Raw genomic sequence first — 26,074 nt, 5'->3', positions numbered from 1 at the left:
TGTATTTATTGTTTTTCAAAATCCTTGCCCGCCAATAGAGTAAAAAAGGAATGCAAAACATGTTGATAGTTTTAAAAATTATTCATAATAGCACTCAAACGAGTTGATCTGTCCAGCAAAACTAGTCTGAGCGGCCAGCTTACAAATGGAAGATAACAAGGAGCTGCAATGCTTAATATGCAAATATTCGGACACTGACGACCTGGTCTTTGGCGAATGGATGATTGTACGCAATTTGCAGGTGCACTATTTTTGCCTGGTAAGTGCGATTGTTGTGAAATGAAGAGAACTCCCGCTAATGTAAACTTCCTGATCCAATCCACCAGCTACTCTCAACGCATTTGCCGCAGCGCGGCGGAGATAGCAGTGGAATCCTGGGATTTCTGCTTCGCGATATCCGCGAGGAGGCAGCCGCCGCGGAGAAGAGGAAATGTTGGTACTGCAATAAGATTGGGGCCAGTTTGCAATGCGATCGTTGCCGGTCATTGTTTCACCTGAAGTGCGGCCTGGAGAATCGCGCCGTTTTCGAGTTCTGCGGCCAATACAAAAGCTACTGCTACAAATGCAGGCCGATGGATGACTACAAGCGACAGCTGCAGTCGAATCCGCCGAGGAACGCCACTTGCCCCATCTGCTTCAGTTCCATCTATAAGGTAGAGCTGCATTGCGTTGTGTACGGTGACTGCTGCCGCCTCGGATTCGCCCATAAGAAATGCATGCGTCAGTACGCTCTGACCTCCGGATATTACTTGCGTTGCATTTGGTGTCGTTCGGAACGTTTCAGGGATTCCATACGCCTGCAGTCGGTATTCGTGCCCGATCGCGATGCCACGTGGGAGAAGCAACGGAACGCCTATAGGGAGCTCCACGAGCGCAATCTGAAATGCGACCAGCCCAACTGCCTGTGCCCCAGTGGTAGAACTTATAATAGATTATCGTGGGTGATACTATGCTGCAGTTCTTGTGCCGCCACTTCGGCTCATCTTAAATGCTTGGTGGGCGCCCTGCGACTGCCGAAGAAGCGCGAGCGTACAGATTTCAAGTGCTCTATGTGCCTGGACGTGGAGAGGAGGATTGCTGAAGGACCGGCTCGCACAACAGAAGAAACCAATGCTGACGGCGACAACCAGGTGGATGGCTCTTTTTATGTGCAAAAATTGGGACCCGATGCTGCAACTCGATCCTTAACCCAGACTCCTGTTTTCTCCGAAGAAGACGAAAGCGAACGAAGTAGTAATATCACGGTTATATTCAGCCAACCGAAATCTAACGCAACAAGCGAGAGGTTATCCTTATCGCCGCCACAGGAGGAGATGATAGTGGAAATTCCTGATTCGCCAGAGGCGTCGCCAAAGACGTCCATCGATGAGAACCACTCGCCGCAGCCAATAGCAAGAAGGGACACATCCGACTCACCACAGCCAATAGCAGCAAGTGAGATCCCCGACTCACCGCAGCCAACAGCAGCAAGTGAGATCCCCGACTTACCGCAGACAACAGCAATAAACGTAAACCCTGAATTAACGCAGCAAACAGCATTAAACACGATTCCACACTCACCGCAGCCAGAAGCCAGCTTCTCAACGCAGCTAGTATCACAAACTTTCGATTGTCCACAGCCGCAGGAACAAGCTGTGGCGAAAGCTCCCAACTCACCGTCACTGCCGAAAGAGGATCCAAATACTTTACTTGTGCTAAAATCGGGCTTTCAATGCCCTGGCGAACCATTTTTCTACTTGGTTATCTACGAATTTGAGCACGGCACATGCATGGGTGAGTGCATTGGTACGTGTGTGCTGCGATTTAAAGAGGATGACCCGCGCATTCAGGACACCTCGCAGGCAGCTTTGGAACGCGTCAACATAACACCAGACGATGTATGGTGCCGCAGCGAGGACCGCGGCATCTTTGAGCATATCGAGAAGTTCCACGAATGGTACAGATCAGAGGGGTTCTCTTAAATATTGTTTAAAACAATTCTTAATGTTCTTAATGTTTTAAACAATTCTCTTGTGTGGGAATTAATTCGTCATAGAATTCTAGTCTCTTTATGCATATATTGTTTCGCATGATCATCCAAAAAAAAAAAAAAAACAAAAAAAAATTTCCTACCTCTGAAACCACTTTAAAAAGGTTTAATGATTGTTAAACTAGAGAAGCATGCAGTAAATAAATTGTGTTTTATGTTTTTGTATTTATAATTTAATTCTAACCTATTATTGGAGTACACATTGTTTCACTTCTCCATTGAAACCATATCTCGGCAAATAAAGAAGGCGGCTACCAGAGCTGCAGTTTGAGCCACTTCTGTACATCCTTTGGCCAATCTCTCCTCGATCTGAGCTAGCTTTACAATAAGCTTGTTCATGACCGACATAGGCAGCTCAACTGTTTGGAATACATATCAATAACTTGACTTGATGATAACTTGATAAAAACTTACGTCTCATAACAAACAAATGCAATTCTGTAATGATGTCTTCCAAAGCGAGACCTCTTGCGTACTTGGCACTTTCGACAGCTATGCAAAGAGAAGAAAGAATCATTAGTTTTGATCTTTCGCCATTTCAAATCGCATCATACTTTTGAAGGAGTCCTCCAAGCTACTGCCGGATAGCAAGGCCTTCAATATCTGTTCAATATCCTGCCTCAACGGATAGCCCACGCACATGTAGACGTTATCCTCGTTTACCGTATCAAATGCCATCACGGTACTCTGCAGGACGTTCAAGACCTTTCTCATATCACCTTTGGCCAGGGTCAGCAGTGCCCGCTTGCCGTCCTCAGTTATCTGAACGCTGATAGTTGATAGATTTTAGGTTAGTAATAAGCTATTTTATGCAGTTGAAAGACCTTACGCTTCGGCTTCGATGATTTTTTCCAGTCGCGGCATCATCTGATCCTGGGATAATGGAGCGAACCGAAAACGGGTGCAACGCGACTGCAGCGCCGGAATGATTTTGCTCAAATAATTGCAAATCACACAGAAGCGCACGTTGTCCGTATATTTCTCAATTATGCGGCGCAGGGCATTCTGGGCATCGTTGGTCATGGCATCGGCCTCGTCCAAAATGATCAGCTTAAAGGTGTCGCAGAAAATGGTGCGTGTGGACGCGAAGTTAAGGATTTGACCGCGCACAATCCCAATGCCTCGGTCATCCGAGGCATTCAGCTCCAGGACCATGGACTTAAACTGCTGAGGGGAATACAATTGGCGAGCGCAGGCCAGGATTGTACTCGTTTTTCCCGTGCCAGGTGGTCCGTAGAACAGCAAATGGGGCAGCTGCTTGCGGCTTATAAAGCGGGTTACTAGAAGTACACTTAAATGTGGTGGCTTTGTATGGCTAAACGCTCAGAATGCTCACTTGTTGATATTATTTCCTCGTGAGATATCAAATCATCGAGACCGCTTGGTCTGTACTTTTCCACCCTGAAGAAATGAAAATAGTATTACTTGTGGATTTCCAAGATCTAATTACAAGTTACCAAGGCATGCGCACTGCGGGTCCACTGGTTTCCGACATAACTATAATTTGATATATTGGTAGAAATTTAATACAATAAAATGCGCATGGAAGCGAGTTGCAAATGCGAATTACCGGTAAAAATCGATAGCTCGATGAATGTCAAGATAGCGGAAGAGTAAATGGTAATCGAAAACACTTGTTGGGGTCATTCGACTATCGATTTATTTTTATCACATGCAGGCTATCAAGTTCAAAATTTTACAAACGAATCTATTTACAAATATGTATTAAAAATAATATTATTTAACCACAAAAGAAAAGTCATTTTGTAAATTTCAATATAACGTTATACAGTTTATTGTTACATTGTCCTAATTACACTTTTTGAATTTTTCAATATTTTAATAAGGGTCACAATGTTAGCCAATACTATATATTTTTATTATTAGAATATGCTTTTAAATCGATTCATTTACATTTACTGTAAAATATAGGATCTCCAAAACTTGGGTCAACATTTTAGTACCTAGCACAAAGCTGCTGAAGAACTTTGTTCTTACAGGAAAAGATAAAATTAAGTTTTTTGTTGTATATTTCAAGGCATGGTATTGTTCTAAGTCTCTTATAAAATTTATTAATACATTATTATAATATTTTCTAAAATTTGTTTATTTTGAACAACTGCAAAGACACCAATTGCACAAGACCTTAGCTCGGTATTCAAAAAAAACAAACGGAAGCACTAGTAAGTTAGTTTTGAATAAATATAGTTACAATAATAACTTAGAAACTTATTGACACTGTCTTTTTATTATTTGTTCCCAAGCGGCTACCAATCAATATATTTCAATTCCAACCGCGTCTTTGGTCACATGACCTCATCTTCGATTGCACGATCACGTCATTTTATTAAAAGTCTGGCGGATGAAATCATAATATTCGTCATTTAGAAACAGGTATTTTTCAAAATGAGTAACGCTCACCTGTTCTGAAAGTTCCGTATCCCCAAAAAGCAGATCTTGTCGCTTGGCGGTACGTCTGCGCACTTTGGGGCTCTTATCGAAGCTGAAGGAAGAATATATATTGTTTAGAGTTAATCCAAAACATATGAAATACAATCAGTCTTACGGATCGGAATTTCCTAGAGGCGAAGGACTTCTACTCGTCGTCCTGCGCATTTCCACTTGATGGAACTCGGAATTCTTGTCGTCTTGCGGGATGTCGTATGTGGCGTTGCTGATCAAAGACTTTTGTGAACCTGGATTTACACTACTTGCGATATTACTGCCCTTGAGATTTAAGGAGTCAAATATGTCTGCTATATGAACGTTGCTGTTTTGCGATAGGAAATGCTGCAGTATTTGCTGCTGAATGCCGCTCTCTTGCTTAACTTCCTTCAGCAGCGATTCCTTCTCCTGCAAATGAGATTCGGCAATGGCCAAATTGCACGACATGACAATGGCGGTGTCGGAGAACTTTTGTAAGATGAATTTGGCTTCCGCCACGGTTGATACCTCGTCCAGCAGACTTTGTATCTTATTCACATGGCTCTGCACAGTGTCCTTTGTGTCCTCGAACTCCATTATGGCCTGCTGCACATGCTCTATATTCTCCTGAATATAACTTATGTTTGTTTTGAGATTGTCAACTTCGTTGAATTCATCCGTTTGCCTGTCAGCAGTTTGTCCGTTTTCCATTATGTTCAGCTCACGAGAGAGATCTTCGCGCTCCAGTATCAAACGTTCCAGCTCCTTCTCCAGTTGCGTGATCAGTTGCCTGTTTCTGGCCGCATGCAATATGTTGCGGTACAGATTTTCCCATCTATGTCGTGCGGATCGAGTGGAAAACCCATCAAGGGTTGCAATTTTCGATGTTAAGTGAGCCGGTGCCCTCTGGCCGGACTTTCCCCTTTGGCTCTTGCGAAGGGCAATCACTTCCTCGGTTTTCCTCTTCAGAATTTGCTCCTTAGCACTCACTTTGGCCTCTAGAGTTAGAACAGCGTTCTTCTGACGACGCTGCTCCTTCAGCAGCTGAGCAATTTCCTTTGATTTGCGACTTTCCTCCTGCTTGTGTCGGTTAGATTGTTGTGACATCTTCTTCATTAACTTAACCTGGGTAATTAGGAGAGATAGGGTTTGTAATTTGTACAGATTTCAAATCAGCATCAACTTACTTTTGCGAACTTCAACTCATTCAGCTCATTGCGCAGCGTGCCAATCCTAACTTCGTGGGACTTAAGTTGTTGCTTACTTCGAATATGTTCCCTTTGCGCGTTTTGCAATTTTCTGATCTCCGTTTGCATATGGCTTATCTTGCTTTCATAGTCAGTTTTCACTTTTTTTAAGCTATCCTTCGAGGGCGTTGACACAGATGTAGCTGCAATATCATTGTAGTCGTTAATCATTATAAAAGATATGCTCTTTTGTTTCAATTGCTTACTCATATTCGCCAGGACATCGTCGCGTTCTTTTTGCGTGTTCTCGATTTTGCAATATAAAACAGATAGTTTTTCCTCGTAATGGGTTCGCATTTGTTCGTATCTCGAGTTGGTCAGCTCCAATTGTTCAATTAGTTTGGTTCTCATCTCAATATCATTATCGATGGCCTCCAAATCCTTTACCACTTCCTCTGCTGTGTGATTATTAACTTATATTTAATTTGCGCAAAATTCAATATTTATCTTACCCTCAGAATCACTACTGGCCACTTCAGTTTCCTCAGAGCTGACATTCTGATTTTGAATTCCTGGCAACGAGCGCGACATCAGAAGCTCTCTTTCTCTTTCCAAATCCTTTTTAGCCTTGGTTATGATGTCGCCTTCAATTGGAATACATAGATTAGGTTATTAAAATATATCATATCATATAATACCTACTATCATAAACGGGTTTCGCGTTTCTAGGTGAAGTAGTGGCTTTAATTTCCATTTGCTTGCGATGCTCCTCAGATTCTATTAGTTTGGTCTGAAGTTCTTCGATTTCCAGCATGTATTGACCTACAACTTTCGCTATTTCAACATCGGAATTGTCGTCACTAGTCCACTTATTCAAATCCAAGTTGGTTTTTAGATCTGCATTCCTTTGGGTCAAAGTGGCAATCGTGCTTTGCAACGATTTGAGTCTTTGCTGAAGCCTTTTGATTTCCGATAGAAGCAACTTATTCTCATTAAATGTATCCGAAATGGTGGTATTACCCTCGCAGTCCACTATCAGCTTACCCTGTAAAAAATGACATTTTTAAGTTAGAAATTAAGTCGAGCCCTGATTAAGTAAACACATTACCTGTTTATACTCTAATAACTCCAATTGCAATGCTGCAATTTCCCTACGCAGCTGCGAAATGGTTCGAGAACTCTGGTCCTGGTTAATCTTAACTTTGTTCTTAATATTTCTGGCTCTGTTGGCATACTTCAGTGTATTCAGTGTCTCCATGAAGTCTCGATCACTTGGCGACACGCAGGCGATCATCAAGGTCTGACTATTTCCGCCCAGTGAGTCCTGCAGAAGTCGCGTCAGCTTAGAGTCCCGATAGGGCACGTGCAGTGCCCTCTTTGATTTGTCGCCGAGCGCCGAAATGCAATTACCCAGTGCGAGAAGTCCACAGTTTATGGATATGCCCTCGCGAGCTCGCTCGCCAGTGGCCTGAGTTCTTTTGAGCCTTTCCGAACCAGCCAAGTCGACGAAATGGAACTTGGAGGTCAGGGTCTCCAGGTCGTTATCCGGAACATTATCACTGGGGGTGAGCAGTCGCTGTCTGCGCACAAAAATCGTGAACAGTGCATGCGAGCGGGATGACTGGTCGTTCATTTTTGTCGATGCAGTGGTGCGAGCTAATGCTCCTTGCTGAAGGTACCTAAAATATAAATATTTAGTTTAGAAGGTATGTTTTATTAATCTCTACCATTTATACATACTTTAAGGCATCATGCGGTTGATAAATGGGTTTTATCGATGCCCCAGATATTGTGATTTGTCCACTGGCATCTTCGTGTATCTTAAAGTTGCTGTTCTTGTTGAACGGGTCCAGCAGATCGAAGATGTCCTCGTTGTACAATTCGATGTACTGAACAGCCAAACTGAACTGCGGACTTCCACCAGCCGCTGGATGTTCTGAAGTGCTGGATCCCTCCAGTTGTTCGATACCACTGAATATATGACGAACAGCCCGTGGAATAATGCCAAGCTGAACGGAATCGGATGACTCCGACTCGTGGTCGAAACCAGTGCCCATTGTATACGTTTTTCCCGATCCTGTTTGCCCGTAGGCGAGTACGGTGGCATTATAGCCATGGAGGGTACTATCTACTAATTTTTCCACGCAGTCCGAGTATATATCACACTGAAATGGTTAATAAAGGCTAATGAAACTTAAGACAAGGTGGAAATTAGTATGACAACTTTACCTGATTGGAATTGGTATCAAAAACATAGTCGAACGTAAAGGCTTTGTCAGATCCAAGAAAAATCTGAGGCTCTCCAAGAGTGACGGTCGTGCAGATACGACACATATCTATTAGCTCCCTCGAGTTTTGAGGTCGGATTCTGAAAAAATATACAATATTATATGCTTTTAGGCGCACTTAACAGATATTCAAATTTAAACTTTTAGAATTTCAAGCTCTTTTATGGTCATAGTTATTGTTTTTTGAATTGTAATAATCTTACCTGACAGCAACACGTACTGAACTATCCTTATTTATGGAGTCCACTTCGGAAATCATATTGCAATCTGAAAACAATTAATGTGAATTAAATTAAATTCGCAATATATTTAACACCCGGATATTATCTAGAAGGCCGTGCTTAAGTCATACACCTTATGAAATACTCAACAAAATATTTAGTTACAAGGTCACTTCTAACAAAATTGTTAACTCAGCGAAAATAAATAGATGTCATAGGAAACCCGTAGAAAATCGCCCATTGTTATGAACTAATACTACTAATCCAACTGCACTGTATAAAACTGAATAAGTTCTGTATTACCTTTTAGATCAACATAATAACTAGTTAGCTAAGTTAATACATTCAAAATGTTTGTTTATGCATACAAGCTTAGGTACATCCATATGCGCCTACAAGTTGCTGATCAAGAAAAACATACATATGGAAGGAAAATTTGTGAAAACTTCGATTTCCCAGCACAATTGATGTACGAAAAGTTCAAGCAAAGCTACATACCGAACAAATAAAGCGCTTACTGGTGGCTAACAAATTAAACGAACTAAAAACAGCGCGGAATTCCAATTCAATTCATTTACTCGGTCCGTTTGACTTGATTCGATTGTGTTTATATTCCGACTCGACTCGCCTCCCGATACCAAAACATATGGTTTAACAGAGGTAATCTGTTCACGGACCGATTAATTTCGAGCCACAGTTGGCTGTGTCACACCTGACATTTGCGGTATTTTATTGGGGGTGCTCTTGCATGAATTTCTAAAACTAAAGCAATGGTATTTTCTATACGTGTGCGGTATATTTTCAAGAATAAAGCTACTACCTTGGTGCAGCATTTCGTACCGACTAAAGGAACTTGGTTTATATTGCTTCACCAGTTGTTATTGTATTTTATAGTTAAATTAAACAGTGGTTTTAAGATTTAATCAAGATTGATTTCAACACGAATACGTAAATAAAAGCTAACAGTTGCTAAGTTTACCTATATATTAAAATGTTTTTCAAAATCTGTCATAGCATCTCGTTTTGAGCATTCAAATATTTAAATAAATAATAATATAATATGTAAAATTACAAGAGAAATTTCTTTTTAAATTAGTTATAAGGAGGCGGCGATATATAGTTCGCAGTAGCAAAATTTAAGGAGTGCCCCTAACACCTATCGAAACTATCGCAAGTTAGTGTCCCATTTTTGCATTGATAATTTTGCAAATGCATACCATTTTTCGAGGACCGCTGCTCTACCGCCGAATTTGTCAAATAGTTGTACCCAAAACGCTGCCCAGAAATTACATTCATCGAGAATTGCCTTCAAATCGTAAGTATACACATATATATATATAGCTAATGGGGATGAGTTGCAAAAGCCGAAAAGCGAAAGATTAATACATATATTCTCATACGTGTAATAAATCCAACAAAGTTACCAGAGCCATGCCAAGTACTTTGTCCGCTAAGCTCGCGTATCCAGTTGCTCGGAAGGATGAAAGCGTGGCAGAGGACTTTCATGGCACCCAGATCAAGGATGTGTACCGCTGGCTCGAAGATCCGGACTCCACGGAAACCGAGGAATTCGTGAATGCCCAGAACAGCATAAGCCGGCCTTTCCTCGAGAATGGAGAGGAGTGGAAGAAACTGAACACGAAGCTTACCAAGCTGTGGAACTATCCCAAATACGGATGTCCCATGCGTTATGGCAACTATTACTATTACTTTATGAACACTGGCCTGCAAAACCAGAGCGTCATGTACCAGCAGAAATCGCTGGGCGACGAGAGTGAAAGCAAGGTGTTCCTGGATCCGAACACCCTGTCCGAGGACGGTACCATCGCCCTGACTCAGAAGGCCTTCTCCGAGGATGGCAAGTACATGGCCTACGGCCTGAGTGAAAGTGGATCCGATTGGATCAAGATTCTCATTCGAGATGCCGAAACGGGCAAGGATCTGAGCGAGGTCCTTGAAAAGGTCAAGTTCTCGGAGATTTCGTGGACAAAAGACAATAAGGGATTCTTTTATGGTGTGAGTACTGGACTCTTTCGTCCTGGTAATTCAAATTCAAGTCGTTTATTTCTTAGAGATACCCTGACCAAGATGGAAAAACCGATGGATCTGAGACCAAACAGAATGAGAATCAAAAGTTGTACTATCACCGGGTGGGTGAGAGCCAGGATAAAGACACACTGGTGGTCGAATTTCCGGAAGAGCCTTCGTGGCGCATGTAATGATCTTAAATTGTATGGTGTTGAAACATAGATTATAATCAATTTTCCAACTTTAGCCAATCCACCGTCTCGGATTGTGGAAAATACCTGATTCTGGCCATTGTTAAAGATTGCCGTGACAACATTGTGTTCTATGCTGATCTTACGCCAGGTGCGGAAATAACTTCCAAACTGAATGTCAAGAAAATTGTGGAAAAATTCGAGGCGGACTACGATGTATGTAATGTTTTCACAGTCTTTAAAATAGTAATGTATACATGTTTATATCATTATTTCAGTACATTACCAATGAAGGCTCGAAGATATTCTTCCGTACAAATAAGAATGCACCAAATTACCAAGTTATTGCCATAGACTTCAATAATTCAGCGGAGGACAAATGGGAAACGCTTATAGCCGTAGGTTTAGTTTGTTTTTAAACGTAGATAAGATTAATCACGACTACTATACGTTTTATAGGAGCACAAGTCGGATGTTTTGGACTGGGTTAAGTGCGTTGATAATGATAAACTGCTCGTTTGTTACATCAGGGATGTGAAGGTAAATAATAACCTATTAGTCATTCATCTATATGCCTCATTCCATATTCGTTCTTCAGAGCGTTTTGCAAGTGAATTCCCTAAAGGATGGCACCCTACTGCGCGAATTCGACTTGGATATCGGCACCATTGTAGGCACATCGGGAGAGAAGAAATATTCTGAAATATTCTACAACTTCTCGTCCTTTTTGAATCCCGGCTCCATTTATCGATATGATTTCAAGACACCTGACAAGTCGCCATCAGTATTCCGCGAAATCAAACTGAATTTGGAAGGATTCCGTCGCGAGGATTACGCCGTTGAGCAGATATTCTACAAGAGCAAGGATGGCACCAAGGTTCCCATGTTCATAATTAGGAAAAAACGTGATAGTGTTGAGCCGCGACCATGTCTGCTTTACGGATACGGAGGCTTCAACATCAGCATGCTGCCTTCCTTCGGACTCTCTGGGTATGTTGAGAAATACTTTTTAAAAGTTAGCATGTATATATGTGAACACATCCTTCAATCTCTGCAGGCTTATGTTCATCGACACATTCGATGGTGTGCTCGCCTATCCGAATCTGCGAGGTGGTGGCGAATATGGCGAGAAGTGGCACAACGGCGGTCGCCTGCTGAACAAGCAGAACGTGTTCGATGACTTCCAAGCAGCTGCCGAGTACTTGATCGAGAATAAGTACACGACCAAGGATCGTTTGGCCATCCAAGGTGGCTCCAACGGAGGCCTTTTGGTCGGCTCGTGTATCAACCAACGTCCGGATTTGTTTGGAGCTGCTGTGGCTCAAGTTGGGTAAGTAGATAGCCTGTTTGTTGTGACCAAGTGAGAAATATATTGATTTCATAGTGTCATGGATATGTTGCGCTTCCACAAGTTCACCATTGGCCACGCTTGGTGCTCGGATTATGGAAACCCATCGGAGAAGGAGCACTTTGACAACCTGTACAAGTTCTCGCCGCTGCATAATGTGCACACTCCGAAGGGCGCCGAAACGGAATACCCATCGACTTTGATCCTGACCGCCGACCACGACGATCGTGTCAGCCCTTTGCATTCGCTCAAGTTCATTGCGGCCCTCCAGGAAGCTGTTCGCGACTCGGAATTCCAGAAAAATCCCGTTCTGTTGCGCGTCTACCAGAAGGCGGGCCATGGCGCTGGCAAGCCGACATCGAAGAGAATCGAGGAAGCCACCGATATACTGACTTTCTTGTCCAAAAGCCTTAACGTCGACATAGTTAACGTTTGAGTGGTTAACCATAAACAAATTGCATTTCTCAAGGTCGAGTAAAAATCGAGTATACAAAATGTATTCAATATTTTCACAAATAAACCATACACCCTAAATGAAACTTTAGTGTTTTGCTAAACAATTACTAACCACGCTAGTGCTAACTAACAATAAAAAAAAAGGAAAATTTCAGCGATTGAATTTATTATTCAATTACTACCTTTATTTGATTTCTGGAAACGTACATGATCTTATGTAGCAAAATTACTTTTCCTCTGGTTTGCTGAAGACAAAGGTCAGGTTGCACTTGCCGCAGTAGTGACGATCTTCGTGGGCAGCCATGAAGACGCCGGCGCCGCAGTTCTCACCAGGGCACTCGCGACGGAGACGGTGGATCTTGCCGTTCTCGTCAACCTATGGAAAGGAAAGAGCATAGAAAGTGATTAAATACTGAGATCGTACACATGTTCATTCAATATAGGGCACTGGTAAAGTCACTCTGATATCCAAATCTTAAGCCAATGAGCACAAGACCAAGACTCAAGAATTCCAAGAACAGATCAGAATGTTTTCGGTATGGTGTCGGTAGATTGTTGTGTGTACCTTGTAGTATTTCAGGACAGCTAGCTTGACCTTCTTCCTCTTGTGCTTGATTTTCTTGGGAGTGGAGTAGTTCTTCTTCTTGCGCTTCTTGGCACCACCACGCAGGCGGAGCACCAAGTGCAAAGTGGACTCCTTCTGAATGTTATAGTCAGAGAGGGTGCGGCCATCTTCCAGCTGCTTGCCAGCGAAGATCAGACGCTGCTGATCTGGAGGAATTCCTTCTTTGTCCTGAATCTTGGCTTTGACATTTTCGATAGTATCCGACGGTTCGACCTCAAGAGTGATGGTCTTGCCCGTGAGGGTCTTAACGAAGATCTGCATCTTGTATTCCAGTCACCAAACTGCAAGAAACAAAAAGATGTTGGTATAGATATGTGTGTTTATATATATGGCATTGCTACAGCTAATAGTATAATAAGCTAAGAGAATCAAACGATTGTTCATGTTATTGTATATGTTTGTTTATTAAATCAAACTCTTAAATTAGGTAGCGACATTTTCGGGGTTAGACAAGCAGCACTGCATTGATAACACCATCGTTTTCTGGATTGTTCGTGACCTGAGCGTATTTGCCCCAGACAACTTTTCCCGTTTGCGTTACCAAACCCAGCTCAGAGATGTTGACTTCGATCACAGTACCCTTTGTAATTACACCCAAGGAAGTGAACATGGGCGAGCTGGGGTTCTTCTTGACGCCAATGATGGGCAGATTGAAGGTGGCTTTCAGTTCTGGATGCGTAACGTGAGCCTTCTTCATGCGCAGACCCATGGGTCGAATGAAACGCTCGAACTTTGGTGGCTTGCGTGTGAAGTTCTCACCGACGAATGTGACTTTTGTGACCATGCGCTTCCATGCCTTTCGCTTTGTCTTTCCGGTCTTTAGTACTTTGAAGACCTCAGCATCTGACTGAGCGCGTACTTTGGGAATGGGCACGTCCCACTTGCCTGCCTTCTCCTTGCGCTTCTGCTTGATCATATTGGACAGGACCTTGGCGCTGGACTGGATGCCTCTGTCGAGCAGATAATGCGGCAGGGCTCCATCCTCGACCTTCTCCTCCTGCTTTTTGACCTTCTTCTCTTCGTGGGCCTGGATCTTCTTCTTAATCTGAATCTTTTCATTGCGTCGCTCCTTATTAAAGAGTTTGGCCTTGATGCCGCGCAACTTGCGAGCCTTTCGTGCTCGGTCCTTGGGAAGACGCGCTTCCTTCTTGCGTTTCCGTTCCTCGTAATCCAATCGCCGGCCATACAGCTTGCGATGGCGTTCCATATACTCATTCTGCGGCATTGTTAATTGTTAATTCTGTAGACCAGATCTGAAATACATTCATGTGGTTATTAACATGTGGACGGTTGGGGGTGTGCGAAATTTGTTTCCTGGGGAAGCCTCTGTGGCCATCCACAGATAACTAATCACGCGGAAATTCACTTACCTTAATGTATAAATTTAAATGTCACAATATTTTTTTTGTTCACGGGTATCTTTTAGCAATTTTGATTGCTTGTCAATTTTACATGTGCACTGCAATCATTCTCATTGTTCAATCAACAATTGTCATGTATTTCACTCGTAAGAGTTTACAAGTGTTAAGGACTACTTTAAGTATGTATTTGTATGTTTATTTTCACTTAACCGATGCTTAAAATGTAACAACCCCAAAAACTTACCTTGCTTCGGCAACAGAATCAAAGGAAAGAAAGAACACACACACAGCGTGACAGGAAGTTGAAAAATTGAGCACAGGGCTGCATTCGGAGTTTACTTTTGTTTATATTTTGAACTACGCGTTTATTTTTGGAACGCGTGGAATGGAACATAAACTGGGATGAACCAGAAGCCATATCCAATACACTTTTCCTTATTACAAAAATTATAAAATAAAACAAATCAAAAAAATCATCATAAAGGAAACACAAAATAAAAATTTAAAAACCGCAAAATTTTCGTGGTCCAAAATGTGCATATACTTTTTCCAAGCACAAAAGTAGAAGCGATGCTCCAAATCCGCCTATTAAATAAAAACATGTATACAAATTTAAGTTCTAGGAAAATTTGTTAATACTCTTACAAATTAAAATAACAAATCCAGGTAGCACTCCTGACAAGCTTACAGGGTAAACGGTGTATAATGATTGACAGGCTGGCTTTTTAATTTGCCGCCGTCGAAGAATGCGCTCTACAAAACCTTTTTCCTGGGCATTACACATACTACAAAAGAAAATATAGAGTTTATTACAATTATATAACTATTATAAAATAATTATAAAACTATCTTACTTCCCAAGGAATGTTTGGGAAATATACTGATGTGGAATAAGACCGGGTTAAAAAAAAACAGTTCTTTTTGGCCAGTTAAGCAAAGACAGAATCAAACCAAAACCATGCGAATGACTCAATACTTACGCTGTTTTGAAAATCTCGGTATACTGGCTGTTCTTGTGTAAAATCCAATTCAAAATTTCGACCTCCATCAGACCGGAGACTTCACGCAGATCACAGATCTCGTTGGCATCAAAATATTCTGAAATCACCGGATAAGCGTCCACCACTTCGCAATGAAAAGCAAATCCGCCGGCTTTGAGATATGGGACAGCATCCTCAATATGGCTAAAAATTGGCAATTCATTTAAACTTCTTGACGAAGACAGCTTTTTCTCTATTAATCTTGTAATAGATCGATTTTGACTCTCCTGTTAAGTAAATCGAGTAATGGTAATATAAATATACATATAATGTTTTCAACGAACTTACTCGGAATAAGACTTTGTAGTAACCAATGTCTTCGAATGATATTTTCAAGGGGCTTGCAGTTATTTCGTCGACTGTAGAGGGACCCTGATCTGAAGAACTAAGCAATCCGCCCACGACGGAAGACGTATAATAGTTGTACATAACCAGGGAGAATAGGAACAGTGTCATTACCAAAAAGCGCACTGAACGATCTACAGGATTTGGGTCCAATCCCTGTTGGCAGCAGGCTCCAAATGTCTGTAAAATTCGTTCAATGCATGTGGTCTTAATGCAAATCACCGAACTTTTCTGATTTAAATGTTCCAGCTTTTGACTATTAACTCGTATACGCAATATCTTGTAGTCGATAATTTCAAATAGCACCCAAATGATGCTAAAAGCACCAAGGGTTAATAGACAGAACAACCAAACTCTGTCGCTGAATGGCGACAGAAAGTTACCACTTTTTCCATGAGTATCCAAATCGGAAGTGTAGCGGTATAGAAAAGCTGTCTCAAATTTCCAACTTTGGTGTATGGTATCAAACTCAGCAAAGCGATTAATTCGATTGAAGGCACCGGATGCGGCTATATCTGCCTCATTTCGCATAACTATTCCCAAGAGTCCAAGTCGAAAGGTAGTATTGCCCAAACGTCCAGCCCATCCTCTAGAATTTCGGAAGTTAACAGTGAAATTGAAACGTTCTCTCAGAAGTCCCAGAAGCTCGTAGTGATACTTTATGAATGCAGCCACTCCAGCATCCTTAGTTGGTCGCGAAAGTATTGATTCAATTTGTTCATTTGAGATTATATCCTCCTTGTCGATCTAGTATCCATAATTGAAATGGCTAAAATCTAATGAGTTATAGTACTTATTCATTACTTACAACACTTGCTCCTCTTAGAGTTAATCCATTAAATTGTCCGCGAAAATCAATACTTTGCAAATGGAAAATATCGCGAGCTATATTCAATGTATCGTTTATCAATGTTGCTATTAAATTTATTTCCAAATTCGACTTCAAGTGTCGTCCTTTCGAATGAATATCCCAGTACGCATAACCATCTGCGGTTTCATTAACATAGGTTATCTGGGCGTTGGGACCAACATAGTTGAGATTTAAAGGAAATAGGGATTGAACCTCGAGATCAACACCCCAGAGAAACCACTGATAGGTTTTGTTGAAATACCTATTTTCAGAGGCTTCAAAAAGAAGTTCAGATGATCCACTGCATCTGGCATTTACCATCACAGAAGTTCGAGCGTAATTTTCCCGAGTCAATATCGATGTTAGTGAATAACTTTGGTTAAGGTTAACTACGCTCACAAATTGATTAATTCGCATCAATGCAAGAGAGATTTCTTTAAAATCTATCAATAAATATATTATGAATACCTTTATTGTAACTTAGCACATTGCTTACCTTTAAATAAACACGAAAACACTATTGCTTGCTTGGTTTTTACTAGACTTTTAACGAAATTAGTTACAACGGATTCTTCCATACTCGGAATTATTTCACCCTCGCCTGCAGCTAGTATTAAAATAAACATACTGATTAAGAGATTCATTTTACTATTGTTTATCCTGCTGGGAATGTTGTGCCATTTTATAGTAAGGTCTTCTGTTTGATTGACAGCATGAATTGCAGGTGCTAATTACCCATTCTAATTTCAATTGGTTCATAATTTACTATGCAGCTTCTATACCCTCTAATCAGAAATAATTTAATTGATTTAAAGTGTAGCTTTGATTGACAGGTAAAATTGGATCATAAATTTTTAATGAGAAAGTAAACTTCTCCCAACACTTATGGCAAAACTAAACCAGTTAGTAGTAATTTAAACAAAATTCAAGTGGGTAATAACATATGTAAATATTTCTTTAATAAACAACCGAATTATTGAAAATCTTTACCAAAACGGGTAACCTAATTGCAGTAAATTTTAAAACGCCAAAATAACATGTTTAGTTTCTTATTTTATTAAGGCTAATATCAAAAATCATAGCTAGAGTTTTTTTCTTTTTAATTTAATTTATGCAAATAATCCATTTCTGTTAATTAAAAACAAAAAAACAGTACGATTAATATCGATTGTGAGCATCGAATATCAAAATAACTCATATCGAAGACGTAGCATTTCTAGTTTGTTTATGTTTTTGTACAAAATTTATGAGTATGCAATATGTCGTCTACGTTTAGATATAATCTATTAAGGAGTGTAAAGCCATACACTTCATTCACTCCGCAATTGACTAAGTCTATGTTGCGTGTCCTTATTCAAGTGTCTGTGCACTACATTGAATCAAAGAAGTCTTCGTCGGAAGTGCTTTCCCTGGCACTAAATAAACTAACAAATGGAGGTCACGAAATCCCTCCGAACTTTTGTGAACTTTTTACAATGGTTTTCTTGACAATGCAAATCTTTTTAAGATATCCCAAGGGCGTGGTGAAGCATCATGAGCTGCGAAAATGTTTAATGGACGATTTAAAGTAAGTATTCAAATGCATACGTACTTGGAAAACTTGACCGTCACTAACATAATTGTTATTTATCTCGTCAATAGTTTAACAGAAGAATATGTTGAAGATATCTGCAAAGTTTTGCTTAACCATCGAGACGTACTGAGCAAGAACTTTTCAGATACTAAAATGGACCGTGTCAAAATGTCAAAGTTGCAATGGAGAATCAACATTTCCTTATCATTAAAGTAAGTATTTAACCTTACCGCTATTTTATTTTTACTTCACTTTACTAATTTATTTTCTAGTACCGTGCAAATTGATAAACCTACAATAGTCCTCCACTTCAAGCTCCAAAATAAGGAATATCGAACTTTAGAATTGCCACTGTCCATGTTTCAACAAGTGCGCTATAATATTGCTCTCTTACTAAATGAATTGCAGTCATTGCAAAGCCGGTTGGCTTTAAAATAAGTTACATGTTTTTTTTATCCATTTGGTGAAGTATTTAATCCGACTGTCCCGCCGACTGTCCTTTTTGCCATACTCAATCTAGCGCCTTAAAGCCGCCAAGGCGGTCACGCCCACACTTTCAAAACAATTTTAAAATCTTTTCTCCCTATTATTATCCCAGAAAAAGGATGAAATTTACACTAGCTGAGTAACGGGTATCTGACAGTCGGGGAAGTCTACTATAGCATTCTCTCTTGGTTACCATTTAAAATTATGTTATAAGAAATCAAAAAAAAACAGAACACGCTATCTTTATAAGCATGTGTTTCATATTCATTTCGTTCCAACAAAGTGATTGACATCTCTTCCGATTTCATGTTATCGCTGTATTAATCGATTACTTCACGAAAATGGTAAGCAATATTATTTTATGGTAAATAAAGAGAAAAATGATTAATTTTCATGTGTTTTAGCTGCCACTTTCACTTTTAAAAACAGCACAGAGCCATCCCATGGTAAGATGTTTGGATTTGCACACATTAGTCATACACATAATTGTTTAATCTAATTCACTTAGTTGGTGGAGCTGAAAAATGGTGAAACATACAATGGTCACCTGGTTAGTTGCGACTCGTGGATGAATATTAATCTGCGCGATGTTATTTGCACCTCAAAGGTAATATTTTAATTAAATATGTATGTATATGTAATTAATATGTAGATTGCCGGTGTGCAAAATATGCGACAACTGGTATATACATAAATACAATCGCATTGATTTGTAAACAGCCGGAAAAATGATAACATGAAGAGCTTGTTTATACCAATATGTGTATGTGTACTTTGCAGGATGGCGATCGGTTTTGGCGCATGCCCGAATGTTATATCCGCGGGAGCACCATCAAATATCTGCGAATCCCCGACGAAGTAATCGACATGGTCAAGGAGGACGCGCAGGCCAAGTCAAGGAATCGCACAGAGATGAACAAAAACCGCGGCGGCAACTCGTCGCAAAATCAGCGCGGCGGACGTCCTGGTGGCGGCAACCGCAACAATGTCGGCAATCGTCCCGGCCAGGGATACGGAGGTGCTGCTAACAACGCGATGCGCCTGGGTGGCGCTGCTGGCCAAGGGAACCGTCTGCCCCACGCCGCCAAAAATAGGAAATAGTTCTTCGGATCGTAGTAATAAATTCTTTTCAACCATTTCAAGTCACGTATTTATTATTAAAAAGTTGACATTTTTACACAGTCTCGATAATTTCACATCACGAGGTTTTCTTTGCTACTTATTGCCATGGTAATCTGTCTTTTATCCAGCGAGCAATTGGAATGAGTTGGTTTCAAGTTTGAAAAATCACTGGGGGCTTCACTATTGCCAAGCAGACTACACCCTGAACGGGGTTTATTGGATACTATAATTGGATTCATGCGGACACGTCCGGCGCGGGGAGACGGCATCCAAGTGTTTCGCTTGCTGCACAAATGCTTTTAGTAGGCTGAATTTCACTGGACCGTCTGTTTGTTTGTATCATGTAGTTTCATTATATTCGAATTTTATTTTGCCTATATTTACTTTAAGAAATATTTAATAAAGAGTACAGGTAAACAAATGTATTATTTATATGTATTGTAGCTAAACGAATTGACGGCTTTTTAAAAACTCAAGCATGCCCTGAACATTGGCATTGACCTGTGGCGGCTGCGTTTGTTGTCCGTTCAGCAAACTATTGGGCATCCCCATAGGAAGCATTTGCTGTGCCTGGTTGTTGAAACCTGCAAGTACACAATCCGATGCATTTTAATCGACTGTTGATATGTAAACTCTTGGTTGCCCCACTTACCACCACTCTGGGAATTTTGCTGTTGAGCCAAATGCTGCAAAAATAAATCCTGTTGCTGCTGAGGATGTGGGGGAATTTGGTTTTGTGGAAAAGAAGAATACTGTCTAAACGAAAGTATAGCCGGATCCATTGAAGTCCAATCACTGTTGTTGTAAACTGTTGCGAATCCAAATAATTTGATTAAACAGTTTTCTCGGTACCAAAAAATGTAATCATTTCAATTACTTACCCTTGTTGTGAGCCATTGGATGCTGCAATTGCGAATCACCCACGGGCTGTCCCGGGTTCTGGTGCATGCCCATCGGCGCATTCCAGTTGACACCCATTGGCATTTGGTGCTGTCCCTGGGCACCGCTGTTGCCCACCCCATTGACGGGCATGTTCATGAAGGGTATTATTTTGCTGGTGAGCTGCAGTCTGGATGCACCGCCCAAGCCCAATGTGTTGACGTGATTGAAGCCTGGCGGCGGCATGCGAGCTCGCTGCAGGTTGTCCACCAATTGCGGATGGGGTGGAACTTGAGGCTGTGGCGGCAACTTCGGCAAGGGGTTCTCATTATTAATACTCTGTTTTTGGACCACCTCATTTTCCATAAGTTCAGCAAGTCCCTTTTGGGTCTCAACGAACGGGTCGAATCCTTTTAACAAGCAGAATCAGTGAAAAGGCTTTGAAGTGAGATATAAACAAGGTCTTACCTAAGTCATCGTCGACTATCGAGTTCTGTGTAAACCGATTCTGCTGAGATTGCGTGTTTGGAGGCTGGAAATCGAAACAAATATGATATTAGCATGTTGCTTTTTAAATCCATTTGAAATCATTACCATAAATTCATACATTCCCATCATTCTCTGCTTTTGTTGCTGTTGCTGCTGCTGCTGCTGCTGCTGCGAGTTAATAAGTCCTAGGATAACAACGTAAATATTATTATTGCGGGCTGGCCAGCAATTTCATTGTAAAGTATGTCCCACCATTTTCGACAAAAGGCGAATTCAGTCGATTGCTTTCCAAAGAGGCCGCCACTCTTTGCGGCTCCGGCACAGCACCGTTCCCATTGATTTGAGGCGGATGTCCATTTAGATACTGATGGTGTGACTGCGGCTGACTTTTATGGAAATCGAAGAACTTCGACATGTTGCCGCCAAATAGATTTTCGCCTGCGTGCTGTTGTAATAATTGTTGCTGAATGATTGCATTGGCTTGAGCTCTGAGCTCATAAGCTCTAAGGAAATCTAAAAGGAATTAATTACACAATTATTAAAGTTGCAGTACACCACAGTAGGAATTCACCTACCATTCGCAGGACCGTTGATTTGCGTCGCAAAGTTGTTGCGTTTCTGTAATTCTTGCATGCGAAGGAACTCCTCCTGTTGCAACACCAGCTGGTGGCGCAAATTCTGATGCTGCTGCAAATGTTGCTGCTGCAACAGTTGCTCCTCCATGTGCTGCGTGTTGCCCATCATCACATTTTTGAAGGCTTCCTCCCACTCTGTTTATGCAAAGGATGGATAAATTAAGAATAAATATGAGTTAATTCAAATACATGCTTTAATAATGAAACCATTACCGTTTGTATTGGATGCCTTTTGGATTCCATCAATGTCTGTTTAAGCCCGTTGATATTTTTTAGCAGTACCGAAAAATGAGAAAAAATAAATTAAAGAATTCTCTTTATTTTCAAAGATTCGTAACTTACCGTTGACCAAGTCAGGTAAATGAGACTGTCGCATTTCCAAATCTAGCTTATTCTTTAATATGGGTGCTTGCTGGAATGATGGCGATGTGAAAAAGCTAGGCGTGTCATCGAAAATGTTCAGCTTAGATAGCGCATCTGCAACGGAAAGTGTTAGCAAAGTGTGGTGGACTAAATGGATAAGGTACAATACCTGTTACTCTGCTTCCATTATCCGCCAGACTCGGTGGTTCGACTGGATCAACAACGGGTAAGCATCCTTCGACTTCTCCATTGCCTGGCGCAACTGCAGCGGGACTGATGTCCTCAGAGGACTCAGCTGTTGGCAGAATCGTTTCGGCCTCGACAATTGCCTCGTTGCTCTTTTCGAGCTCCTCCTGAAACTTTACACTTTCTTGCTGGCTTTCCGAATTCACACTATTGCACTTTTCCTCCACATAATCACCAGTTAAACTCTTCTCACTTAAGCTACTCTCAGAGACGTGTCCTTCGCTATTTTCGCTACAAGAGCTCACAGATCTTTGAACGTTTGTTCCCGCTAATCTCTTTTGTGGTAAGTTATCTTCACAGCTTTCTGTTACTTCCGCCTTCTTTTGTCTTATTGTACTCTCGCTTGTTTCAACCCGCTCCGCCGGTTTACTTGCTGCAGGTGCTGGAGCAGCTTCCTTGCTCTTCTTCTGCTCCTTTGCACTAGCCGTGGTCCGATCTTTTCCACGATCCGCCCTCGTTCTATTGCTAGAGGCTTGCGGCGGTTCTGCCTTGGTGGAAGCCGGTGCATCCGCCGTAGCCTCTGCGAATGTCTCAGTACTTGTGCTGCTTCTCGTTTCGGGAACATAGTTCTCCTTGTTCGAGGCATTGGCGTTTGTATTGCTGCCGTTCTTATTCTTCGCCTTGTTCTTCTCGTGCCTCTTCTCGTTGCGCAGCTTTTCCCGTTTACTTTTCCCACTGGAACTGGTCGCAGTGGCAGCCGCCTCTTTGCCATTGATGGGCGAGACCGATAAGCTTGGCCAGGCCTCCTTTTGCTGGGCATTACCTGATGCACTTGAACCATTTGTACCCGATCCAGAGGACGAGGATGACGCTGACGATGACGATGGAATCGCGACTGATTGGGTATAAACATTATTAAGTCATTTAGTATGTAGCTTGGCTGAAATTACCATTTGCTTTAGAAGCTCCATTACCATTTACAATACCTGTTGCATTCGGTCCCAATGACGCAATTAGAGTATCGTGCAGGCGCTTCTCGTACTCCAGGTGCTTTCCCTGATGCATTTCCTTTAAATATCCGGACATAACATTTAAATACGGACAAATTTAGTTATCTCACAACTTACCTCCTTTGTGAAACTGGCCTCGGGATCGCCCAATTCATGTAAGTACATGCAGTCGCCCTTGGGACACTGCTGGTTCTTCATGAAGTGGCTACAGTATTTGGTTGTCCCCAAGCTGGTCTTTATAAGCCGACCGTCTATCATAATATTATTGACGCTTTGAATGGCCCGCAAGGCATCCGAGTTATTAACATATGTGACATACGCAGAAGCAGATGGACCCTTTAAAATCGAAAAAATTTAAATAAGCAATGATGGCAGAGTGTGAAACGCGATTCGGTGGACCGAAAACTCTGATACCCTCGCAGTTTTATAGAAAGCAGGTTTATCAAATGTTACGCTTTTTGATTTGTATACAATAATCGGGGTTATTCTAAAATAGACTCTTATCATAATTGGTCAAAAGTTGATTTTTTTAGCATAAGCACGGAAACAGAACGTAAATTCCGATCCATTTAATCATAAATTAACAAGAAATTTTTGCATTTCGCACACAATTTTGCCTAAAATAAAAAAATACATATATATATTAATAAAAAAGGTTAAAAAATAAACTTAAACTTCTTGTTATAAACAATGTTCGCTTACCAGAGCAGCTAACAACAAAAGGTTCAAATTCATTTTAATCGAAAATAAATTTTGGTAGATACACGTAAATCTGTTCAGTTTCATTGAAAACGTGCCATTATCAAAGTTTTCATAGAAACCACCTAAAAATGACTAAGCAACTCGGGTATTGGCCCATTGGGCCATATGAATGTATAGAGGTAATAAATAATTGAATCTTACAACTCTTACCTGGACCCCGGCATACGTGGTACTTGGATTTATAACGACTTTATGAATTTTCCCATATTTACCGAAATACTCGTGTTTCTTTAATATCTGAAATGGCAATTGTGAGTGGGTTTGCTGTCGGTTATCTATGGCGCAAAATCAACATACGTCTGCATCAGCAAGTCGTGGCGGTAGCCCCACAACGAACACCAAGTTCTTTTGGACAACGCGAACGTTGGCCAAGTGTTTGCGGTTCTCGGTGATCTTTTGTTTTCGTTGTTGGTCCCTTTGGCGTTTCTGGGACTTGAAGGCAATCATCTAAAGAAGAGTAGAAGTTAGTGGAATGAATACGAGGTGACCACGACATACTTCCTCCTGCGACAGCGGCTTGAAGTCAGCTGGATTCTCGGGATACTCCTTTCGGCATGCCGGACACAGCTTGTTCTCATCCGTGCGGATCCTATGCCAACAGAATCGGCAAATCTGGAAGCAATAGCACTTGAATACGCTGCTGATAAGGGTGCTTTAATGACAGTATGTACCTGATATCCGCAGGTACACGGAAAGAAGGTCAGATCGTCCACCTCAAGCGGCTCCATACACAAAGGGCACTCGACTGCATCATCATTGCTGCTCAGGCCGTTCATTTTCAGGTGATTTGTTGATTAGTGATGAAGTACTCGCAGTTGTAATTTTTATAAAATTGTTGATAATGATGAGAACCAAGCTGTAGAAAGTAAATAAAATTTATATGTATAAATAATATATATATATATATATATTTGATTAGGATGAAGTTTTGTGTGTAGATTCTTAAATCTCAAGGATAGCTTTTGTAGGATGGATTTTCATCAGATTGGTATGAACCTGCATTGAAATAAGAAGAATATTCCCTTGTCTTGTACTTCTAAACTATGCATATATGATTTTGTCTACCTAAAACACCTAAAAAAAAGGAAGGCATGCGATCTTTATTAGATGAATCACCCCGTTATTTTGCACACTACGAAAAACAAGTTGTGGACATTTGGCACCTGTAGCTGACCACTTTAGTTAATATCCATATTTAACACTTTTTTTGATAGTTGCGATTTGTGCAAAATTGTTTACATACTGCCCATTGTATTCGTGGTATTGTTGACTTTATGCAACCTTTGAAAAAAGACAATTTAATGCGACCCGAAGAAGGTGTTTGCCGTCAGGTAATTTTATTGTGTATATACACACACACGCATATGCCTACAACGCAGACAAACAAACACAAAAAGTATTTTTAAATATGGATACCTTTTCATAACAAAAATCAAACCAGCTCGGAAATATACGCACTACCTGCGTACATCAATAAGTTCTCAAATTTAAAACGGAAGCTCTCTTTAAAACACAATCAAAAAGAAAGTACAATTTTCAAGAGTTTAATAACCGAACATGTGTGTGAGTATGGCGACATGCAAATACGTGTGGGTATTAAGCAAAATTACTAGAATTTGCATCGATATTTGCGTATGCATTGTAAAAGCACTTAATATGTGTACATCAGCAATTTGTTAATCCACTATATACGCACACATATGCGAGTGTTTATGTACATAAGCGTACATTGTTCACGCTGCACTTATTTACCAAACCACAGCTGTGATTTATTGTTTATTAATTATGGCAAATCACGAACTCGTATAAAAGGGTAACGAAAATCGATTTTTAGACAATAACAAAAGGCTGGTTGGAAAGGAAAACGGCAAATGTTTAATGTACATAAGCAAGAGTATATATACATACACATATGTATGTACACGTAACACGTATGATTGTAGGTGTGATGTAGGTTTTCTTTATTCACTCTGAATAGCTGATGAAACGACGTTGCAATGGTTAATTGTGTTTTTGAACGCTTTTTAATTTTTATAAATACTTGGTAGCAAACGTATCAAACGAAAGTACTAAGGCTAAAAATAAACGCAAAGTAAACGAATGGATTCGCCAAATTAAAGACTCCAATTTTTTCCACAAGAAACATTCGATTTTTTTCCACAGCTCAAACTATCGA

The 26,074-nt window shown here is 40.8% G+C and overlaps 10 protein-coding genes across 28 annotated transcripts, besides 1 other annotated feature; 4 read left to right on the top strand and 6 right to left on the bottom strand.

Moving 5' to 3' along the window:
* Window positions 1-8: 8 nt before the first annotated feature.
* On the top strand, window positions 9-2,164 carry pie (pineapple eye). 2 transcript variants are annotated; one of them, NM_001273419.1, is made up of 2 exons: window positions 9-259; window positions 327-2,164. In NM_001273419.1, the coding sequence occupies exons 1-2, from the start codon at window positions 146-148 to the stop codon at window positions 1,959-1,961; spliced, it is 1,749 nt and encodes a 582-aa protein (NP_001260348.1). In that variant the 5' UTR covers window positions 9-145; the 3' UTR covers window positions 1,962-2,164. The 2 variants fall into 2 exon arrangements, with proteins under 2 accessions (NP_001260348.1, NP_524740.2); NM_080001.4 differs by having other exon boundaries at window positions 327-2,078.
* A 12-nt stretch (window positions 2,165-2,176) lies between these two features.
* On the bottom strand, window positions 2,177-3,599 carry RfC3 (Replication factor C subunit 3). Its single transcript, NM_135555.3, has 6 exons — window positions 3,487-3,599; window positions 3,366-3,430; window positions 2,859-3,309; window positions 2,584-2,798; window positions 2,444-2,521; window positions 2,177-2,388 (listed from the first exon to the last, which is right to left on the bottom strand). The coding sequence occupies exons 1-6, from the start codon at window positions 3,522-3,524 to the stop codon at window positions 2,237-2,239; spliced, it is 999 nt and encodes a 332-aa protein (NP_609399.1). The 5' UTR covers window positions 3,525-3,599; the 3' UTR covers window positions 2,177-2,236.
* A 198-nt stretch (window positions 3,600-3,797) lies between these two features.
* Window positions 3,798-8,772, bottom strand: Klp31E (Kinesin-like protein at 31E). Of its 4 annotated transcripts, none has more exons than NM_135554.3 (12): window positions 8,648-8,772; window positions 8,132-8,195; window positions 7,870-8,008; window positions 7,381-7,805; window positions 6,749-7,319; window positions 6,343-6,685; window positions 6,153-6,284; window positions 5,907-6,098; window positions 5,641-5,843; window positions 4,596-5,578; window positions 4,451-4,532; window positions 3,798-4,384 (listed from the first exon to the last, which is right to left on the bottom strand). In NM_135554.3, the coding sequence occupies exons 2-12, from the start codon at window positions 8,185-8,187 to the stop codon at window positions 4,364-4,366; spliced, it is 3,147 nt and encodes a 1,048-aa protein (NP_609398.2). In that variant the 5' UTR covers window positions 8,188-8,195; window positions 8,648-8,772; the 3' UTR covers window positions 3,798-4,363. The 4 variants fall into 4 exon arrangements, with proteins under 4 accessions (NP_609398.2, NP_001162937.2, NP_001162936.1 ...); NM_001169466.2 differs by having other exon boundaries at window positions 5,907-6,095; NM_001169465.2 differs by having other exon boundaries at window positions 8,668-8,772.
* Window positions 8,773-9,325: 553 nt separating this feature from the next.
* Window positions 9,326-12,252, top strand: CG5355 (uncharacterized protein). The gene is made up of 9 exons (NM_135553.4): window positions 9,326-9,464; window positions 9,570-10,165; window positions 10,222-10,364; window positions 10,425-10,584; window positions 10,647-10,766; window positions 10,828-10,908; window positions 10,967-11,358; window positions 11,426-11,698; window positions 11,753-12,252. The coding sequence occupies exons 1-9, from the start codon at window positions 9,359-9,361 to the stop codon at window positions 12,150-12,152; spliced, it is 2,271 nt and encodes a 756-aa protein (NP_609397.2). The 5' UTR covers window positions 9,326-9,358; the 3' UTR covers window positions 12,153-12,252.
* An 80-nt stretch (window positions 12,253-12,332) lies between these two features.
* On the bottom strand, window positions 12,333-14,437 carry RpS27A (Ribosomal protein S27A). The gene is made up of 3 exons (NM_057430.4): window positions 14,403-14,437; window positions 12,738-13,078; window positions 12,333-12,548 (listed from the first exon to the last, which is right to left on the bottom strand). The coding sequence occupies exons 2-3, from the start codon at window positions 13,056-13,058 to the stop codon at window positions 12,399-12,401; spliced, it is 471 nt and encodes a 156-aa protein (NP_476778.1). The 5' UTR covers window positions 13,059-13,078; window positions 14,403-14,437; the 3' UTR covers window positions 12,333-12,398.
* Window positions 13,179-14,437, bottom strand: Ip259 (Intronic Protein 259). Of its 2 annotated transcripts, none has more exons than NM_058031.5 (2): window positions 14,403-14,437; window positions 13,179-14,050 (listed from the first exon to the last, which is right to left on the bottom strand). In NM_058031.5, the coding sequence occupies exon 2, from the start codon at window positions 14,020-14,022 to the stop codon at window positions 13,243-13,245; it is 780 nt and encodes a 259-aa protein (NP_477379.1). In that variant the 5' UTR covers window positions 14,023-14,050; window positions 14,403-14,437; the 3' UTR covers window positions 13,179-13,242. The 2 variants fall into 2 exon arrangements, with proteins under 2 accessions (NP_477379.1, NP_001260347.1); NM_001273418.1 differs by having other exon boundaries at window positions 13,185-14,050; window positions 14,168-14,437.
* A 154-nt stretch (window positions 14,438-14,591) lies between these two features.
* Ir31a (Ionotropic receptor 31a) lies at window positions 14,592-17,224 on the bottom strand. Of its 2 annotated transcripts, NM_001273417.1 has the most exons (6): window positions 16,890-17,224; window positions 16,352-16,836; window positions 15,487-16,290; window positions 15,139-15,425; window positions 14,804-14,943; window positions 14,592-14,743 (listed from the first exon to the last, which is right to left on the bottom strand). In NM_001273417.1, the coding sequence occupies exons 1-6, from the start codon at window positions 17,035-17,037 to the stop codon at window positions 14,661-14,663; spliced, it is 1,947 nt and encodes a 648-aa protein (NP_001260346.1). In that variant the 5' UTR covers window positions 17,038-17,224; the 3' UTR covers window positions 14,592-14,660. The 2 variants fall into 2 exon arrangements, with proteins under 2 accessions (NP_001260346.1, NP_723585.2); NM_164926.2 differs by having other exon boundaries at window positions 14,592-14,943.
* A 361-nt stretch (window positions 17,225-17,585) lies between these two features.
* On the top strand, window positions 17,586-19,592 carry CG17768 (uncharacterized protein). Of its 2 annotated transcripts, NM_001032065.3 has the most exons (6): window positions 17,586-17,960; window positions 18,035-18,178; window positions 18,239-18,796; window positions 18,857-18,898; window positions 18,961-19,059; window positions 19,233-19,592. In NM_001032065.3, the coding sequence occupies exons 3-6, from the start codon at window positions 18,794-18,796 to the stop codon at window positions 19,551-19,553; spliced, it is 465 nt and encodes a 154-aa protein (NP_001027236.1). In that variant the 5' UTR covers window positions 17,586-17,960; window positions 18,035-18,178; window positions 18,239-18,793; the 3' UTR covers window positions 19,554-19,592. The 2 variants fall into 2 exon arrangements, with proteins under 2 accessions (NP_001027236.1, NP_001188778.1); NM_001201849.2 differs by lacking the exons at window positions 17,586-17,960; window positions 18,035-18,178 and having other exon boundaries at window positions 18,768-18,796.
* On the top strand, window positions 17,586-19,592 carry LSm-4 (Like Sm protein 4). Of its 2 annotated transcripts, NM_001032066.3 has the most exons (6): window positions 17,586-17,960; window positions 18,035-18,178; window positions 18,239-18,796; window positions 18,857-18,898; window positions 18,961-19,059; window positions 19,233-19,592. In NM_001032066.3, the coding sequence occupies exons 1-3, from the start codon at window positions 17,653-17,655 to the stop codon at window positions 18,402-18,404; spliced, it is 618 nt and encodes a 205-aa protein (NP_001027237.1). In that variant the 5' UTR covers window positions 17,586-17,652; the 3' UTR covers window positions 18,405-18,796; window positions 18,857-18,898; window positions 18,961-19,059; window positions 19,233-19,592. The 2 variants fall into 2 exon arrangements, with proteins under 2 accessions (NP_001027237.1, NP_001260345.1); NM_001273416.1 differs by lacking the exons at window positions 18,857-18,898; window positions 18,961-19,059; window positions 19,233-19,592 and having other exon boundaries at window positions 18,239-18,650.
* Window positions 18,531-18,639: a mobile genetic element.
* Cnot4 (CCR4-NOT transcription complex subunit 4) lies at window positions 19,583-26,073 on the bottom strand. Of its 11 annotated transcripts, NM_164921.3 has the most exons (18): window positions 25,940-26,073; window positions 25,807-25,876; window positions 24,570-24,754; window positions 24,397-24,510; window positions 24,196-24,345; window positions 24,049-24,135; window positions 23,254-23,472; window positions 23,101-23,194; window positions 22,110-23,021; window positions 21,920-22,054; window positions 21,791-21,826; window positions 21,518-21,712; window positions 21,195-21,455; window positions 21,048-21,127; window positions 20,922-20,985; window positions 20,456-20,863; window positions 20,227-20,382; window positions 19,907-20,158 (listed from the first exon to the last, which is right to left on the bottom strand). In NM_164921.3, the coding sequence occupies exons 3-18, from the start codon at window positions 24,672-24,674 to the stop codon at window positions 20,019-20,021; spliced, it is 3,156 nt and encodes a 1,051-aa protein (NP_723580.1). In that variant the 5' UTR covers window positions 24,675-24,754; window positions 25,807-25,876; window positions 25,940-26,073; the 3' UTR covers window positions 19,907-20,018. The 11 variants fall into 11 exon arrangements, with proteins under 11 accessions (NP_001260343.1, NP_001188776.1, NP_723580.1 ...); NM_001273414.1 differs by having other exon boundaries at window positions 19,583-20,158; window positions 23,077-23,194; window positions 24,040-24,135; window positions 25,807-26,073; NM_001201847.2 differs by having other exon boundaries at window positions 19,583-20,158; window positions 23,077-23,194; window positions 25,807-26,073.
* Window position 26,074: the final 1 nt, after the last annotated feature.

This window comes from Drosophila melanogaster, chromosome 2L, assembly GCF_000001215.4.
Source record: "Drosophila melanogaster chromosome 2L".
In the NCBI taxonomy this organism is placed as follows: Eukaryota; Metazoa; Arthropoda; class Insecta; order Diptera; family Drosophilidae; genus Drosophila; species Drosophila melanogaster.
The sequence above is the reverse complement of the archived record's forward strand: the minus strand, read 5'-3'. Positions and strand labels throughout refer to the sequence as shown.